Source organism: Macrobrachium rosenbergii, chromosome 56 (genome assembly GCF_040412425.1).
Source record: "Macrobrachium rosenbergii isolate ZJJX-2024 chromosome 56, ASM4041242v1, whole genome shotgun sequence".
Lineage (NCBI taxonomy): Eukaryota > Metazoa > Arthropoda > Malacostraca > Decapoda > Palaemonidae > Macrobrachium > Macrobrachium rosenbergii.
In genome coordinates this window covers 21,599,250-21,619,596 of record NC_089796.1, presented here as the reverse complement: position 1 = coordinate 21,619,596, position 20,347 = coordinate 21,599,250, and the positions used below count along the sequence as shown (strand labels likewise).

Sequence of the window (20,347 nt, the reverse complement as noted above, 5' to 3'; positions counted from 1 at the left end):
TGAACAAACAATGCTATCAAAATTCAAAATTGGATAGTGGTCACTTGAAGCACCTGAGCTACTTCACCTTACTCCATCTATGGGTCTGACTGTTATCAAATGGTGTAGAACTGGTTGAGGTAGTGACTGCAAACAATGAAGTACGATTTATGGTTGATGCCACAGGGATATGCTTTACACCATAATTTGAATTTGGTATCACTCTGGGTCTAAAATACCTTACCCTAGGGCTTTGGCTAGCTTGCAATTGCATGAATTTAATTATCTTAAAAACTTTCATACTTTTAAATACTACGTTTTTTAAAGCATAAATGACGAACATACAACACAGTTGTACACCATATACTTTACTCACTAAACAAAAACCTTATGTAAAGATTTAATGCACAAAAAGACTACCCTCTGTTTGACACACAAAAGACTGTAAATCTGAGAACACTTGGGACATGCATACTGGACACTGATGGGGTTGTGATGATGAAGAAGAAAAAAAAAAAAAAAAAAATATATATATATATATAAAACACAAATGCTTATCATTTGGCCTTGAATGCTATGGGAATTTGATTTGAGATTTACTGGGCAAAAGTCTCAATCTCTTCTTATCTCTGTTAATTCAGTTAATTATTTAAGGTGATAAGATATCAGAAATCCTAAATAAATATTATTAAAGGTAGACCCACATTTAATTTGACATGCCATACAACTAACAATATTGGCAGAAAGTTTCCCTTTCAATGTATAATGAAAATTCCACTGAAACTTCCTCCTAAAATACAGAGAGGACTATGTTTCTTTTTAATTAGTAACCAAAAATGTATGAGAAAGTATCTTTAAACAAGATTCAATCAGTGCCTAAATCTCTCTTTATATGACAATCTGAGAATTTTTGACAAAAAACCATTCACAGTGATACAAAGATTCAATCATTCCAAACAAGCTGTAAAACTATTTCAAAATTCCCAAATACAATGTTAAAATCTCAAAACAATTCATGTGGAAACAGGGAGAATTTTGTTTTAAATCCATAACAATGAAAATGACAAAAAATTTGTTTATGTCCCATCATACTACACTTGGATTTCTTTTTAGATTCCATCCTTTTTAAGATGCAATATTATCCTTTGCAAAAGAATGAGAGAAAATACAAACTGCCTTGTGTCATACAAGATTACACCAAATTACAGTATTTCAAGTCTTATTAAATATAACCATATTTTTACAAATGACATCATATTATGCTTTAAGCAATTTTCACTCTCAATACAGCTACAAGTCATCAAATTTGTTGTTCATTTGTTCATTATAACAAAGAATAACAATTAGTTACACCCATCAATAAATCATATCAATAATGACAGACACAGTATCTGCCCTTCTGTCTTCTAGGGTTTGTGATGTGGGCATAGAAAGAGAAGAGATCAGTAGTAGTCTAAATTCTTTCTTGTTTCTTTCAAAATTAAAGCATTTTCTTCTTCTTAAACTGTAAAAAAAATCCTCTCTTCAAGCAGAACAATGCAAATAATTCTTCCTTAGAAATAAGTAGCAAATCCCCTGCAGTTTACAGTTATTACACTGTTAAGACTTTCAAACACTCCATAAAATGGAGAGCAGAGCTTAAGTCACTTTAAATTTTGTAGATATGAACATGGCTTCACCAGTGACATTACAGTAAAGTATAAGAATCTCTGGTCCATCATAATTTTGGGTAGAGTAACAGTTCAAAATGCTATTTTCTTCCTCATTTTGTGCCCACGCTTATCTATATTCTATTGAATGATCTACTGTGCAGGCTTCCATCAAATGAAAACTTATGTGCAGGCAATAACCCCAGTGTATAATGGAGCTAAGTAATAAAAAGAATGCCCCTTGATTCTTCAAATGGCATCTTTAAATACTGTTCATTGCAAAATATTTCTTACAGCACTTCACTACTCACTTATCTCACTTCTACATACCAGTGATTTACCATAATTTCACTCTACAGTGCTATAACAGTTTAAAGCTTGTTCCTCCACAAACAGTATTGAATACATATTTTCTACTTGGCCAAAATGAGGAAGAAACAAATTCTTGCTGGATTATGACACCACCACATTTCTTTCCTATCCAAGACCATTAGCTAGATGCTTTTTAATATTTCTACTTATCTTATTAACATGGTTTTTATTTCTAAAACTGTAAAAAATAGGCAAGAATATTAATTCATAAAAACTACAAATTTTACTCCCCTGGAAAGTACAGAAGTGAAGGGCAAAAAATCATGGCGGTTAGTGACTAACATACACTAACTGATACAGAAAACAATACTACTGCCATTGGTAAAATGAAAAAGGAAGGAAAAAATTGAATAAAAAGAAAAAAAAAAAAAATTAGTATTTTCAACAAAGCTTCACTGATACTTTCAAAAGTCTTAAAATCAACAATCTACTGTACATGAAAAACATAACATACTCTACCATGCAGATAAAAATACAAATGTAAAATTTAACCATTCATTAGACACTTATGTCTAAAAATGAAGCTATTTATGTCTACAAATGAAGTGGAGAACACAACTCGCGGTAATGCTTTGTCTCCTTACGGACACTCCATACTGTAGTCATTCTATCTACTGTAAGAACTTTAAATATCTTTAAACATGTAAACACCCATACATATTACCTATGCTATTCTGGCAGAGTTACAGCACACCCAGACAATGCTGGAATGTCATCTTGGACGGAATTTAGCTTCTGAACGTCAACTTTATGAACTGGAAAAAAAATTCTTCTTCACCGTTCCACCAAATTTTAAAAAATTCATTTTTGCTTCTGACACTGCATTAGCACCAGTTATCATAATTGTCATGAAATGTAAAATACATTTTATCACAGTAAAATATGTCAACGCTTGTGCAAAATACGTCTGTGGACAAGTCTGAAGATTATGTTTGCTAAAAATAAACATAGATTAAATATATCTATTTACAGTTTGTATATTCATTTCATTTTTGACAACCTGAATAAAAGAATAAACACTTTCCATAACAATGAATTAGAATCTCTTATCAGTTTTGCATGGTATCCAAAACTGCACATAACCAAGAAATTTCACATGCAAACATCAGCCAAATTAAGGGACTCTGCAATACAAGCCTCAAATCAACATCACTCTAAGAAGAATAACTGCATGCATGCTGAAATACATACTGTTTACATGAATAAAAAATATAGCATTTCTTATCGATGTAAGATTCCTAACAAAGCAACATTTCTCACTGCATTACACTAATATATATATATATATACTGTACCACTAAAAGAGCACATGAGAAATCCAGGGGGAAAATTTCAGATCTGAAGTGCCCATACTGCTGCTTTACAGTAACCTTAATTGCTGGCCAATGTAGTGGCAGGACCAATGAACATTACCAGAAAAAACTTAGAGATGACTGCTACGTGGTCCATCTGTCTTTTCATTTTACTATTTCTGTTAAACTTCATTTCTTAGTAATAAAATGAACTGTGAGAACACAATATGAATGAAAATGTTATTTTCATAATAAAATTAAGTTTCATATATACTTACCAAGTAATTACATGGCTAATAGTTTCAACTTGCGCGGCAGCTAAAATTCTGAAATTCGCAGTAACGCTTCTATTGTTTTAGAACAGGTGACTAGTCCCGCCCACTTTCGGGAAAGAATAAATACAACACAGCTGAAGAGCTCAATTTGTTTGTGCCCTATGTCTGTGTGAGGGGAGGAGGGAGGGCTCCCATTCTGTAATTACTTGGTAAGTATATATGAAACTTAATTCTATTATGAAAATAACATTTTCATATAAGTAATTTACCAAGTAATTACATAGCTGAATCCCACACTGACAGGAAGTGGGATACATGGACGTAATCTACTCCAAAACATACAGTAACGGTAATAAATTTGAAACAGAAAGGTAGCTAGCACTGATAAAATGCTTGTTGTAACCTTATCTGGTAATAGAGCTACTGCAGAGAGATACATACTGCTTCTGGTTAGTGCTCATCTTAATCTGTAGTGGTGTGGCAGTATAGCCGTGGAGTGTCTCTACTTAATTAGGAGCTTTGCAGCGAAGGAGTTTTCTGATGGCTGGTAAAGCTTCTATACAGTAGTTGCCCTTGCTCTGGGCACAGTACCACAATAAATAACCAGACAAAGCTGTAACTTAAATATGATAAAAAATCACCATCCATCCACTAAAAAATGGTAGGTACTCCAGGAACATGATATTCCAGGGTCTCATAAGACTCAACACCCTATGTCAAGGTGAAGAGAACAAAGACAGAAGGAATGCTTCCTATGCTTCGTCCCCCAAACCATGCCAGCTACTGACAATGGACCCAGGGTACTGTAGTTTTCAAATACCGTTTCCACCTCCCATAGGTAAAGAGTTGCAAAAATCGAATTACATCCCCAATATGTCGATTGAAGAATAGAAGAGAGAGACAAGTTATGTCTAAAAGCTAACAAGGTAGCGACAACCCTGATCTCGTGAGCTTTAACCTTAACCAACGGAAAAACATCCTCTCGAATCTGGAAATGCACTTCGATAGTAAGGGACCTTAAAAAGAATGACAAGGCATTCATTGAAAGGGGTCGGGAAGGATTTTTAACAGAGCACCATAGGTTACTAGCAGGTCCTCTGATTCTCTCGGTCCTATGTAAGTAGTAGTATCGTAATGCTCTCATGGGGCAAAGACCTCTCTTTCTTCCTCTTCTGGGCCCAGGATCTCCATTAAGTTCTTAATGGTAAAAGAAAGTGGCCAGGGCTTGGAATGTGTCTTGTTCTTGTCCAGAAAACCGAGGGTAAATGAACAGACTGCATCTCCTTGCGAGAACCCAATTCTCTTATCAATAGCACAAAGCTCACTGACCCAATCAGCAGTTGCTAAAGCCACAAGGAAGAGGGTCTTCCTAGTATGATCCCTTAATGACATTGAACAACGGGGCTCAAAGTGAGGACCAGAGGGCCATTTCAGGACTACATCTGGGTTCCACGTAACTGACTCCGACTTCTGTTTGGATGTGTCGAAGGGTTTAATAAAATCTGAAAGTTCCTGGTTTGAAGAGAGATCCAAACCTCTGTGATGAAAAACAGAGCTCAGCATGGCCCTGTAACCTCTAATGGTGGAGGAAGACTGGCCTCTAGAGGATTTCAAAAAGAGCAGAAAGTCTGCAATCTGCATTCTAGACATCTGAGAAGATGAGATGTTATGTCTTCTAAACCAGCTGCGGAGGACTGTCCACTTATCTTCGTAGACCTTGCTAGGGAATTGACATGTACACTTCGCAATAGCCTCTGCAGCTGGTCTTGAAAAGCCTTTCGCTCTAATGAGTTTCTGACAGTTTGAATCTGTCAGGGCAAGAGTGGATAATCCTCGATGGAAGCATCTGAAAAGAGGCTGTCTGAGAAGACTTGGTTTTTGTGGAAGAAGTCTCGGAAACTCTACTAGTTGTCCGAGAAGATCCGGGAACCACTACCTCAGATGCAACAATGGTGCTACTAAGGTCGTCACATTTCGGTGGGTCCAAAACTTGTTTAAAACTTCCCTTACCACGCTGAATGGTGAGAAGGCATACAGGTCCAGGTTTGACCCATCCTGGAGCATGGCATCCATTGCCCACGCCAGAGGGTCCTGGGCTGGAGAGCAAAACATCGGGAGGCAACGATTCCTCGACATTGCAAGCAGGTCTATAGACAGCTTTCCCCACAGTTTTCACAGGTCGTTGCATACCTGTGGATCTAGAGTCCACTCCATAGGTAGGACCTGTTTGTGACGACTTAACTCACCTGCTAGAACATTTAACTTGCCCTGAATGAATCGTGTGACGATCTTGGTCTGATTCCTGTGCGCCCAAAGAAGGAGGTCATTTGTTGCTTCACAGAGGGAGAAGGAGTGACTCCCACTTCTTGCTGTAAGACAGAGCGGTGGTGTTGGACTACTACTGTCTTACTGAAAGTTGCTAATGCGAATGCTTGAAGGCCCAATTGTATTGCCTTCAATTCCCTCACACTGATGTGAAGTTTCTTCTCTTCCAGGGACCAAGTCCCAGAAGCTTCCATGTCCTCCAGAAGGACTCCTCAACCCACATCCGATGCATCTGAGACAAGGCTAGGCTGGGCTCAAAGGAAGGAGTGACTTCCCTTCTAAAAGCCTTCCTGCTGCTGGCCACCAACGCAGGTCCTTCTTGATTTCTGGAGTTATGGGAAACACGAACGAGTCTGGAAGAGTTTTCCTGTCCCAACTGGCCTTCAGGAAGAATAAAGCACCCTCATGTGGAGTCTTCCTAACCTGATGAACTTCTTGATGGATGCGTGTTCCTAAAAGACTCATCCACCTGTTGGCTGAACAGGAAGAGAAAGAGAGAGAGAAGAATGCGTACCACCTGAAGGCAGGACTTGACTCTTTTGGGTTACGGAAAAGCCCGAAAACTCAGGAAGTTGATTGTCATCCCCAAATAAGGAATTACTTGAGTCAGAGTTAGTTGGGACTTCTGGGCAAGAAGAAGGGTCTTCCATAGGTCCTCCATGTGCTTCTCCCTTGTAGGGAGCGAAGAAGCCAATTGTCTTGTTACAGGGAAACGTTGATGTCCATGAGGTGGAGCCACTTCGCCAGAGGGGCAAGAACACGAGTAAAAACCTGAGGAGCTGTAGAGAGATCGAAGCACAGAGCCCGGAATTGAAAGACTCTGCCCTGGAACACAATCCTCAGGTACTTCCTGGAATCCGGGTGAACGGGGACATGGAAGTACGTGTCCTGCATATTGATGGTGACCATCCAATCGCCCTGGTGAATGGATGACAAGACTGAGTAGTTCGTTTCCATTTTGAATTTTGTTTTCTGAACGAAGAAACTCAAGGCATTGACATCGAGGACAGATCTCCAAGCCCTCTTCCTGAGAAAGGACAAGACTCCTTCTGACAGGGCTGATTACCTCTCTGAGCCTACTGAGTAGGCTGTCAATGAGGTCAGTGTTGAAACTAATGGAGGATTCTCCCTGAATGGGATGGAATAACCCTCTCTCAGAACCTTTAAAATTCATTGCTCTATGCCTCTGACTTCCCATTTCTCCCAAAAATAGAGAAGTCTGGCTCTCACAGGTACACGGAGGACTGGGACTTCACTTCGAGACGAAGGCTTGGTGGAGGTCTTCTTAACTGGTCTGACCAAGCACAAGTTCGATCGGGGTCTGGACTGAAATCTCGATCTACTACCACGAGTGGACTGCTGCTGGAGAGGTGAGACTGACTTGGTGCCAAACAAGGCCGACTCCTCAAGTCATTTGGCTGACTGAGCCAGGAGATCTTGGGTGGACTTCTTCTGGAGGTTTGACGTTACCTCCTGCGCTGTGGCCCGAGGAAAGAGATGATGGCAATCCCACGGTGAGAAAAGGAGATCTGGGTAGCAGTGACCCCCTTGGTGGTGAATGAGCACCAAAGTTCCCTCTTCTTCAGAACCCCCAGAGAAAACAAAGCAGGCAGTTCAAGGGAGCCGTCCCTGATGGCTTTGTTCTTACATGAAAGGACACCAAGCCAGTCTGAAGAAAAGTCCCCATCCAGGTCGCAACAGTCCTCAATCTTCTTGGCAAGTGCTCCTATTGTCCAGTCTAAAAAGCTTAAAACTTTGAAAACTTTAAAAAATGTTCTTCACCAGATGATCGAGCTCTGCCGATGAGAACATGATCTTTGCTGATGAGAAAGCTGATCTGCGAGACAAATCAATAAGGCCAGAGAAGTCCCCCTCTGGGAGGAGGCAGTGACTCCCAAAGAAGGCGCTTCTCCGGTTGTGTAAGAGGTACCTCCTACGTGAAAACTGAGAGAGAGGGGAACAGATGAATATCTTGCCTTGCTCCCTCTTCTCTGAGAGCCATACTCCAATATCACTTAAAGCTTTCCTTGAAGAGGAGAGAACCATCTTGGGAGAGCTGCATAAGCTGTGGAGACGGTTCCTGGTCGTGAACTTCATCATCTGACGAGATCAGGAAAGGCAACAAGTCCGAAGGAGCCTCTGCTACTGCAGAAGTCTTCTGTAAAAGGCCCAAAATGTCACTGAGCTGACGCTGGATGGGCACCAGTGAAGGATCAAGCGCCATGGTTACAGGAGAACCTGAAGTAGACTGCTGAGGAGGTGACGCTGGGCACTTGGAGATTGGTGCTAAGCACTCGGGAAAAGCAGATGGGCGCTCTACGAACGACAGGAGCTTAGAAGATGACAACAAGCTCCTACTGTGGCTAGACAGGCGCTTTGGGGCCAAATACTGGCACTCTTCAGCTGGGCACTCTGGAGAAAAGCACTCGGACTGTCCCAGTCGCTACATGAAGGCTGAAGGATACGCTCAGGTTCCCTGAACCGCTTACAGAGAAGCAGAGAAGAGTGATCCATAACAGTTATGCACTTCCTCAAAGGCTGAGACTCATCAGGAAAGCGCCACCAGCGCCTCTTGTCCAGACTGGAACCTATAGCACTGATGCACATCCTTTACCTGGATGCCTTTCCAATGGCTGACTGTCAAAGCCTGGGACTGGACAACAGGCTCAACTGAGGGGGCACCTACCTGTGGGCAGACCCCACCGACCTCCCTATGACTTTCAGTATGCCTCCTCCCAGGTTTAGGGTTCTGACAGGGACCTTCATCTAGGAGCATCAGTGGGATGAGTAGACACCTCCTCCACTAACATTGCACTGTCTTTTTTCACTTTGTCCATTAGGACTCTCACGAAAGCCCCTACATAGTGTTCACAATCAGACCGAATTTCTGGTCACATCTGGCTCTGAGACTGGCAATGGGGTTGGGGTCGGAAGCAGGAGAGCCGGGTAAACGAGTAGGTGGTACAGTTAGATGGCTGGTAATGGGAGAACAGGCAGTTACAGGAGAAGAAATAACAGGCAATTCAGCTACACTCAACTTTGGTGTAGACTCTACACTAGCTACAGACATAGCTTTGGCTCTAGCAGCCACCTTTCTTCTCCTGTCCCTCTCAAGCTTGTCTAAATGGGTCTTTAAAACCTTCCACTTTCTCTCATCCAAGTCCCTGCATTTGATACAAGTCAAATCAATCATGCATACTTGACCCCTTCAATTAACACAGATGGTATGAGAATTGTAAGAGGATTTTGTCAGTTTTGTCTTGCAGCCTTTGCTGCAAAAATGAATACTAAATGCACTAGAGTCAGACACAGTCAGAGAAATCATGTCTTAATCAGTGAAATACAGGTCTTAAAAACCCCTAAACTAACTATAAATAGCATGAAGGCTACCAAAAGCAAGAATACTTCACCAATATGGAGAATACAACCATATGGTGATAGGAATTCCAAAATAATGCTGCTCATACAACTGAAGTTCAGTCGCAGAAGTGCTACTGCAACTTTCAAAATTTAAGCTGCCGCCTGAGTTGAAACTATTAACCATGAAATTATTTGGTAAGTTACTTATATGAAAACTGTGCTCTATTTGTGATTGAAAATTCTATATCACTTAACTAAATAATGGCAATATTACACAAAAATCTGAGACTTTGCAAACACAGTACTTTCATTATGACCACACACACACACACACACACACATATATATATATATATATATATATATATATATATATATATATATATATATATATATATATATATATATATATATATATATATATATATATATATATATATATATATATATATATATATATATAATGTTCCATGAGTTTGTACATAAACAAAAGAATGCTGGGTAAGATTCAGCTAGTTCTAAGAATGATAAAAGAACATGTTTTTGATACCACTTTATTGTTAACCAAACGAGATGTGTTCATAAAAACCATTTACTCTCTACTGTAAAAAGTATTCAGAAAATGTAAATTAGCTGTTTGTGTGTGTGTGTGTGTACAATCATGAAGACAGAAATTTAGTGGCTCAAGCAACTATTAGTCCACTACGGTACTAACAAAGTAAGGGGAGGGGGGACATGTTTTCCTTCCATTTGTTAGTTTGTCTGCCTCCTCAGAGTCTCACTCCTATTTTGTCCAACTACATGGTTTAAGGAAGTATATCATCATCTGACAGTCTGTTAATCTGAACTTTCCTTGTATTTTTTCTTTATTATTACCTAAGGATTTTGCCAAAAGATGAAATTGTGTGTACAAATATACATATTCTGTACACAGACTTAACCTTGCCATAACATTTGAATAATAACAGATGGAGACTTCATATTTCATATGTGTGCTCCATTAATCAAACCCCCTTTCAAATGACACCAAGGTTAGTAACTGTGACATGAACATGAACTCCATAATAAAAATATGTCTTCAGAGGCACTTGTACTTCACAAGTACTGTACATCTTGTCAGGCAAATACTGACAAAAGTAATTTTCTTTGAAAGAACCATTAGGGTGTCTTCTACAACACTTCATTGCAGGCAGTCCCCGGTTAACAGCAATCCGGTTTTATGGGGCTTGTCTAGCGACGAAAATCGGCAATTTTCGGTGCCGAAAATCGCCGATTTCCGCTTATCGGCGCCGATAATTGGGTATTGGCGCCAATACATACCTAACAGAGGCGCCAATAACTGAAAATTGGCGTTTTTTGGCGCTGATAACCCCTGAAAATCGCCGAAAAGGTGCCGAAATCGCTGATTTTCGGTTATCATCACACCCTCAGAAACGGAACCCCGCCGATAACCGGGGACTGCCTGTAGTTGGAATGTACTTTGAGAGAAGTTGGTTGGGGATCAGTAAGGGACATGTATACCTTTAGTAGTACTCTAAAAATGCTTGTTATTCTATTGTTTTACAAACAAAGCAGTGAGCCAATCTGAGGCTCTCATAGTGCTGGTCTGAGTAAAATATTCTCGAATGAGTTATGAAATCTGAAGTAAGAAAAAATGAAAGACTTGGACAGCTAAGTAGGAGACTGAACATTTATATAAAATACCTGTATGTCTAACATAAAAAGATAGAACTATACATTTATAGTAAAAATGGAAAATGCACATGGCACAAGATGAAATATATAATGCTGAAAATATTGAAAGTATATAAATTGAAGGTATAAGAGCAATACAAATGTCAAGATATGAAGGAAAGAAAACAACAAACAAAACTATAAACAGGCCTTGGTTTGGGGTCAAGCAGGAAATTACTAGGGAATTTATGCACATATATAAATAAACAAGGCACCAAAGCCTCATTCACTTGAAATCCAGCCATAAATATTTTATTTTTATAAAACATTATTTCAACTCTGAATCTTTTGTATATGCAATACATCAGTAATCTATAATAATATGACTATGTTTTTAAAATACATGTCTGTCCACATCTGAGTTATGACCTAACTAGAATGATACAAACATGCAAATTATTTCTTTAGATTTTCATATCTGTGCACATGAAACTAACATATTGGAGGCAGACTATTAAAATATAATACAGTACCATAAGGGAATTAAAAAAAAAATAATCTGAAACCGACAGCCTACAAAAAAAAATCAATTAAGGATATAAGTCAAGTTCAACTGTTGGCGAAGTGTTAGGAAAGGCTGCTATCTATTAGTCTAGCTATCAAATATTTAAAAACAGCACAAATGAAATAACATAACCAATTCACTGCCTGTTTGTAATTTAAAACTTGACTCTTCATGCAGCTGTAAATGACCTCTAATTTTTGGATATCATGGTACTCTACCTTCAAAGGCACTGAAGCCTGCATCACTAAAAATCTTTTGTATCACTATTTACGTGATGAAAGCAGGATAGAAGCAAAACAGCATTATGATAACCTCCGTTATTAATTGCAGAGTAATAAACAACGCTGTATTTGGGTGGAAAGCAATGCATGCTGCTGAAGCATGCTCCCAAAGCACTGCATGTTGCAAGTAATCATGCAGCTCACAACTCAAATGTAATTTTCCTGGTCTAGCAATTAAGGCTTTAGTAAAACAAGAGCTTGGATTTGTTTATCAACAAATTTTTAACACAAAATACTGTAGTTAGGAAGCTTTGTGAATAGATAAAATATAGGATACCGCAATCATAGATACGCCTCTGGAAATATATGCTTCCGCAAATGTCAGCTTACCAATTATTCTGGCCACCACTACAGCTGAAAAATTCTCATGCAAAACCATAACACTGCTCAAATGAATACTTATTTGGCACTACATAACAATATCTAAAAAAAAGAAAAACTGAATCCCTGACAACAACCTCTAAATAGAAGAGTTATTATTAAGTGTTACCAAATTCCCATGCAAGTAAGTCAGTGCTTACCGCAAACCCACTGAAGCTCTGTGTCCTCCTCTAAACTAAGAGGCTCTTCAACAGAACGAAAGGAACACTGACAGGCATAGGCTCGGCCTCCACGCAGTGAATCGAGATGGGATCGTAAGCGTTCAAGATCAGGGTAATTGTTTCTTAAAAAGAGGTAATCGGTATCTTCAGTCCATATAAAACCTTCAAAAAAAATCACAGGCGAATCACATTTGATACATCGTAACTGATCACATGACCTGAAAGAAATATGTTTTCATTATACTAAAACCTATTTATCATGCAAACCCACTAATCACAACATGCCTTATTCCACGTAAACTTATCCCGGTCACACCCTTATCTGAAATGGTCATATGAGATTGGGGGGGGGGAGGAGAGCATAGTTCCTTATGATCAATGGGTTTGTAACTGCAGCATATTCGTATATAAGTAAAAAAAAAAGAAATATTATTTGTTCATTACAACCCATTTCTCATTAGATCCTTGACTAACTATTTAGAATCAAGGAGGCACAAGCTCCCCCAGATGCAGAAAACATGATCCAGGAGGCAGATTTGTTCCAAGTAGGTACTTGATGATGGTTTCGTCTGAAGTGGGTGTACACGCATTGTATCCTCCAAGGAGCATTGGGAGTGAAATGAATGGTTTGTACCCAGCAGAGGAAGAGGATCCATACAACTTAGTACAGTATTCATCTGAGCAGTAGGGCTAAAATGGCTCATGCATTTTTGAAAATGCCAGAGAGGGAAAAGCTAACAGGAAAGTGAATTAGCACACAAACTTATACAAATCCTTGATTAACTTGCCCATCTCTAACTATAACGCCCAAAGATAAACGATCTAGGTATTTGTGTGTTATATCTACAGTAAATCTACAAAAAAGTGGAGTGATATCTCCACATCCCTGCTCTTGAGATGGCTGTTAATTCCATGTTGTCCTTAAAGGCCATGGAGGAGATTGCTCGGATCTTAGAGCTTTTAATAATATGCAGCTTATTACTGTATTGGTATTATACGAAGATGAACCCTATTTATATGGAACAAGCCCACAGGGGCCATTAACTTTACGTTTAAGCCTCCAAAGTAAATGGTGTTCATTAGAAAATAAATAATGCGCCAAAGTTTCTTTCTGCACGGCGTACAATGTTGTATGAAACTCTCAGCCACAGCCCATGAAACTCTCTGCCGCGGCCCATGAAACTTTCAGCCGTGACCTGCTGGTGGCCTGTGTTGTTGGCACCTATAACAGTGCCAGATGCACAATCATGGCTAACTTTAACCTTAAATAAAATAAAAACTACTGAGGCTAGAGGGCTGCAATTTGATGTTTGATGATTGGAGGGTGTATGATCAACACGCTAATTTGCAGTCCTCTAGCCTCAGTAGTTTTTAAGATATGAGGGCGGACAGACAGACAAATAGCCATCTCAATAGTTTTCTTTTACAGAAAACTAAAATTAAGAGGAGGTAAGAAGAAACACAGAAAGAAGAGATCTCGCTCATCAAAAAATAAAAAAATAAATTAACAAATTAAGAGATAAAAATTTATGTAAATTATTAAAATGCAAGGAGAAACCTATTAAGGTAATATGCATTGCATCTTCGCTTGAACCTTTTAAGTTACAACTGCACGACATCCTCAGGGAGACTGTTCCACAGTCCAATGGTGTGCGGAATAACGGACCTCTGGAACTGATACGTTTGACAGAGACGCACATTTACTGCATACTGGTGCTGCTGTTCAGTGATTCTGGTCGCTCTAAGCAGGAAAATGAGATCAGGGACCAATTGTGAATGTGAAAGACCTCTGTTAAAATGCAACTTAAGAAAAAGTGACAAACAAGAGACCATCCGCCAATGGTCCAAGTCATAACTGACAATGTTAGGAAACAAACTTACCACCACAAAAGACATAAATCTCTGGCCAAAGCATACATCCACACTGGAGAACAGCATTCTAGTAAAGGAATCACAAATGACCTAAAACAAGATTTTATGACTGTTATGTTTGACGCCTTACGAACAATATCTAACATTTGTGCAGCATTTGCTGAAACTTCATTAGATGTTTCTCAAAAGTTACACCTAGAATAGATGAAGATGAAGCTTCATACTTATTCAGCAAAAATCTGTATGAGATCTGCTAATCAAAAGTGCTTTCGTTTTACTGGCATTCAGCCTCATATCCCACCATCTACTCCATTGACTAATCCGCTCTGTCGCAATTGAGACTAAGGGCAGCTTCATTTCTCATAAATGGATACTTTACTACACCCACAAGTATTGTATCATTGGCAAACTGAACAATCTTGTTTCCCAGGCTATCAACCATATCACTTGTATACACTAAAAATAACAGTGGACCAAGAACACTACCCTGTGGAACTCCAGACACAATAGGTCTTGGTTTGTTAAAGATCTCATCATCAGCAACTCATTGCTGCCTACCTGTAAGGAAATCTTGAAGTAAACCTAAAACATATCCACCCACTCCAAGATTCTGAACTTTATAAATAAGTGCCTTGTGATTTACTAAATCAAAAGCAGCACTAAAATCTATTTGAATTACCCTACTCTCAAAACCCTTATCAAGGCTCTCTTGCAAATGGCTTGTCAAATCTTAAAGAGCATTGCAGGTACCTAACTACTTCCTATATGCATATTGACTATCAACAAACAATCCTTTGAATTTTACATACTGCAACTATGGATTTTACATACTGCAACTATGGAAGCACAGGGAGAGCAGAAATTGCCCTGTAGTTAATGCAGCTGCAAATATGCCATTCTTTGGAACAGGCACTGCATTGCTTAGCTTGTGCTTATCCGCCGATACTATGTAAACTTAAAATCTATAGAATCTACTAGGCAGATACTATGTAAACCTAAAAATCTACAGAATCTACTAATCTTAGGAGACAACACACTAGAAACCTTTTTAAAAAACAATGGGAAGAAACCATCAAGATCTCCAATCCAGTTATCATGATTATCAAGAATGATCTTAACAGTCCTGGAGCAAAATGCAAATTTTGTAAGAACAGGATCAGGATGACAAGTATCAAGGATAGGGACACTATCAGCTGATTGCTTAGCTTCAAAAGCTCGATGAAGCAGTTCAGCCATTTCCTTAGGGCCAGTAACCAAGCCACCATCATCTGTAAGTAGTGGATAGAAATGGAAGAGAAGCCTGACCCAAAGATAGATGATGCCAATTTGGTCTACCACAGGTGAGGCTGAGTAATTCCTTCAAGTATAACAATTTTTAAAAGTAAATTGTATTTTTCCTAATTATACAAACCTGAGGTCCTTTACATTAGGAATTACTTATGGCTAAGCTGGACACGGCATTAAACTCTTGAATAAGGTGGTTAGGCAGTAACTACCGTCAGGTAGGCGGGAATATCCGCCTGCCTGGATGTAAACATTCAGTTTGCCTTTTGCTCCAGGTTCAGATTGAGGGTGGCATGAGGTGGGCATATGTAATGTAGAGGACCTAAGGTTTGTATAGTTAGGAAAAATACAATTTACTTTTAAAAATTGTGATTTGTTCCGACAATGTACAAACCGTTGGTCCTTTAGATTAGGAAGACTCACTGGTTGGAGGGAGGAATCTGAGTTAGTCTCTTGAACTGACTGGAGTTCTGCACACCTGGTTACTCCTCCTGGTCGAAAGAGCGAGGAGGAGTACCGTGCCTCTGACATACTGATCGGAGTGTAGGAACTTCAAGATCAAATGTCAGATACTGGACCTTTTCGCATGAGTGAGGAAACGTAACTCATACGAAATAGGCTGGGAAGAATCTAGAGTTGGAGGCAGTAGGGAAAACCAGAGACAGGGTTTTCCTTATTGCTAGTCTCTCCTTCCTCCCCTTGCTAGAGGAAGGAGCAGAATTGCTTCTATGATTCTAGAAGAAAAATAAAACAGGTGCTCGATGTGTAGTCTTACCACATCAGACACCAGATCCAGCAAGTATTGGTTCCAGTCCTATTCTCATCCTGAAGGAGGAGAAGTAGGAGGATGGGGAAGGAGGAGGAAGAGAGGCCAGTCACTCTCGGTATCCTTCTCATTTCTAGAACCAACAACCTAGGCGAGATGCTACTAGTCCTCTTGAAGGAGCCAAGTAAGAAAACACAACTTGTTGAGCAGCCACCACAGGACCAAGGGAAAAAGGTTCCAAGGTGCCTGAGGGCAAAACCACAGGAAGACTAGAGTGTGGTCTATGAGATCACATCTTGCTTCCAGACCGACAGAAACTTCTGGAATGCAAGGGATGGATCAAGCCATTGACTTCGTGAGCTCTCGGGTAGAAAGTACCAGTATTGTCGTTGCCAGCTGCCGAGTACCTCCTTCGATAGCCTCACGAAGCCCGGAAGAAGATGTGTCCTTAGTCACTTCTTCCTTGGGAGAGAGTAGCGAAAACGTCGACGACATCCAGGTTAGGAATGCTGAGCCTTTTCAGAAAGTACCACAGCTCCCTTATAGGACAAAATAATGACTGATCTGGATCATCAATACAAAGTCCAAGGAGGAGGGGAACAAGAAGGACTCAAACCCGACAATAGATGCCGATGGATTCGGAGTCCACCTACGACATATGAGAAGGAGTCGAGGTATTGATCCCCTTCACCTGTTCTTCCATCTTCTACACCAAGGCCGGAGCAAGATGAGAGATGGTCCTAAGAGGGCACATCTGTATCTGACGACTCTTGTAAGGGCGCGTGCAGAGCATGGGACAGGAATCTTAAATGAGAGTCACATGCCACTCAGGGAACAGTTCCCTGGGACAGCAAGACTGGAGAAGCTTCTCATCCGTAGCTAAATCTCAACTGAGGAGAAGAAGGCTACTTCAGATAGAAGACTAGGTCGCAAGGGCCTACATTCTTCACAAATGGAAGGGAGAGAAGCAACCCTCGGCGGTGAAGATGAGGAAGTCCAGACTTGAAGAGCAACTCTGACCCAAGAAGAAGTTCCGTCAATGACACCCACCAGCCAGGACGGATCCAGTCCCTGGGAGAGTGTTGCAGAGGACTTCAAGAGATATCCAGCTATATCTGTTGCCGCTCGGCGGGAAAGCCTATGCTTGCAAGGAAAGCTGGAAGGTCTCCCAGTCCTGAACACACAGGAATGTACTGCCTGAAGAACCATTTCTTGTGTAGCTGCTACAGGAGGTTGGGTCAAGCAGAATTCTTCTCGATGTCTCGGAAGCAGAGCTATCAGGTCGGGTGAAAGGCGAAGTCTTCCAGCATTTGTCTGTAACTCGGGGTGAGCAATGCTTGTGAACCCCTAGCGAAACAGACAAATTTTATGGAGGGAAAAACATAGACATTGATTTTTCCCAAAAAGACAGCATGCCTCACCGTAGTGGAAACTGGGTCTGGTATGAAGGAGCGAGAAAAACTACTGACTTTGTTGTGCAGGGAGGCAACAGAAAGACGGTAGGGATCTCTCAGTCATGCAGTTTCTTCGTGGATCTTTGTGAAGACAAGAGTGAACAGCTCGTTCCATCCTGATCACTCAAGCCCGAGGTCAAGCTCGCCTACCAACACATCCCCACTGGGAATGCATCAGGCTATAGAACACTCAAGTACCTGCAAATGTCGACAGATGAAACAGGAGGAAAAAACAATTCCCTCTTGTTTGTCAAAGAATGCCACTACTGTGGTTTTGTTGTCCAACGAAACCACTGAGTGTCACGAAACTCATCCTGAATTCCTGGGAGGCCAAAAGGCTGCCTTGAGTCCAGGATGTTGATGAGAAGGTACTAATCGTCTTGGTCACACACCTTCAAGACAAAGTCTTAAAGGTGTGTGCCTATTCCTCGATCGGTGAATCCAGAAGTGGACACACAATGTGAGGGGAATATGCAAGCATATTTGAAGGTTCCTTCAATCAAGCATCAGCCTAACTCTTTCCTCATACTTCGAAGAGGAAAGAAGGACACAGGAATGGAAGCAGACCTCCATTCTCCATCATGGGGAAGCTTCTGCAAGATGACAGGATACCTAAACAATTAGCTCTAGCCGGGCTGGCATTTCATGAGTCGGGAGCACGAGGGGAAGCGGGATGGAAGTTTGCTGAAAAGAATTGCCGAGACCCAAGGGAAATAGATACTTCTCCTGAAGGAATCCATTCCCAGGTCTTGGCAATGCTGCTGCCAGGTCCAGAGAATCGATAAGTATCATTTCATCCAGGCATCTGCAGTAAGAGAACTTCTGCCCGGTTGATACTTCTTTCTCTCTTCCCCTCTGCCCTCCTTCCTTATGAAAAAGAGGGTGGAAAGAGACACAGTTATGGACACTTTCCCAGGAGGCAAGAAGAGGGCTATGTGTTTCCGCAATCTTCTTCTGAAGCCTGGGACTTCTTAGGAGATGAGGAGGGCTGGCTTGAACTTAAGGTCGAGCCAAGATGACTAAGACCCAAAGGTCTTGGCCACTGCCCAAAGGACAAGGCAGTGCCCTGGCATGAACCTTGATTACTGCAGTATCTGGCAAATCTCTGAAAGAGAGAGGCAGAACCGAGCAAGGTTCAGTCCTGAGGGTCAAGCCAACTCGGGACTTATGAAACCGGAGATCCGAATTAGGACAAAGTCCTTCTTCTTGGCACCAGAATTGCCCGCAGATTGCTGTCTGGTATAGGGAAGATCTCCGAGCACCAGCCCCAAAGGCAGGGTCCTGAGGGTCAAGCCAACTCGGGCATGAAACCGGGATCCGAAACTCCTAGTGTCTTGCACCTGAATTGAACTTGCTTCTCGAAGACCACCCCCAGACAGTCATCTGGCAGGGTCAAGAATGGTCGTATCCAAGGAGAGAATGCCTGAAAGTGCAGGATTGTAGATCGAGACCCCAGCAGGTGTCTCAGCCCCTTGTTGGAAGAGAATGCAAAGGAGAAGCAGACGAGAACCCAGTCCGAATTATTCAACCTGCAGTTGGCAAGACCAAGGCAAGAAGAATTTCTGTCAAGGCAAGATCCTCAACTGAATGAATCGGTCTTGAAGTTCTCCTGAAACGCCTTACAAGGATCGGGCAGCCCCCAAAACTCGCGACCTTGAAGAGGAAGACCATTATTAACGGGGGAGCTGGGGTCCTCCCCGAATGACTGTGCAAACTCCTGTAAACAAGAGTCTCCCCTTGGAGGGAGACCTTGACTGATCCCAAAGAAACCCTCCTCGACTCCCTGGTTGTAGACCTGATCCCAAGAAACCCTTCAGCTACCCTGGCGAGACAATCTGACATTCAAAGCAAGTCAGGCAGCTGAACTCCAAAGAAAGACAAATTCGTCGGAGCTCTCTATGTCCGTCCTGCGCCTCTCTGAACAACCGAAAGGAGAAGAGAACAGGTAAGGAGAAAGAGTACCCCTACCTGTCCTGCCATTAAGACCAGCAGGAGAGGTGGACCGTGAGTGATAATCAACTGAAGGAGATTATTGCCACATGAGGAAAGAAGAGCGCCTGTGCTGTGGAAAAGAACTTTCCTGGAAAGAGCAGAAAGTTCACTCAAACAGAGCTGAGAACCTGATTTGGAAAAACCGAGCAGGGCTAGCATTGGCTGATCACCAGTCAAACGCGATCCAGACTGGGTGGTATGCAGTGGACAGAGGCGGGGCAGCCGAAAGCCGAGAGCCAGTCTCCCAAACGCAACCAGGGGCTGGGAGAAAGCCAAGCGGCAGAGTCGATCATAAAACATAATCGAACTGGACAGGGTGGAACTTGTCTGCTGAACTAGCACTAGTTTCTGAACTGAACTCTTCGAGGTTGAGTATTCTTGAGAAGAAGGTTTCAAAGGAGAAATCCCAGTCTGCTATCCTGCGTATGAACCCTAAGGTTCAAGACACGGATGAAACCTGGCCAAGCAACTGAAGCAGCTGGCGGGCAGTATCAAGGTACCCGGCGTCTCAGCACTTTCTCTCGTCCTGTGCCTCTCATCAGGACAGCGCTCGTGATTCATAGGATTCGAGCGACCCATGAGCGACTCCCAAAATTGGGAGCGGCTGCTTAGACACAGACTTCTAAGACTGGCAACGAGGGTGGGCCTCAGAGACCGCGGCCTCG

At 41.4% G+C, this 20,347-nt stretch overlaps 1 protein-coding gene across 11 annotated transcripts in view; it reads right to left on the bottom strand.

Moving 5' to 3' along the window:
• LOC136836441 (cilia- and flagella-associated protein 418-like) overlaps positions 1-20,347 on the bottom strand; it is a 192,980-nt gene that overhangs the window by 20,437 nt on the left and 152,196 nt on the right. For 3 of the 11 annotated variants that reach the window (XM_067100702.1, XM_067100696.1, XM_067100703.1), the window contains 2 exons: positions 12,294-12,532; positions 2,665-2,755 (listed from right to left, as the gene is read on the bottom strand). In XM_067100702.1, the coding sequence (XP_066956803.1) occupies positions 2,670-2,755; positions 12,294-12,532 (325 nt within the window). In that variant the 3' untranslated portion in view covers positions 2,665-2,669. Of the gene's footprint in view, positions 1-58; positions 2,756-12,293; positions 12,533-20,347 lie in introns of those variants that run through there. The other 8 variants (XM_067100705.1, XM_067100699.1, XM_067100704.1 and 5 more) reach the window with 5 other exon arrangements.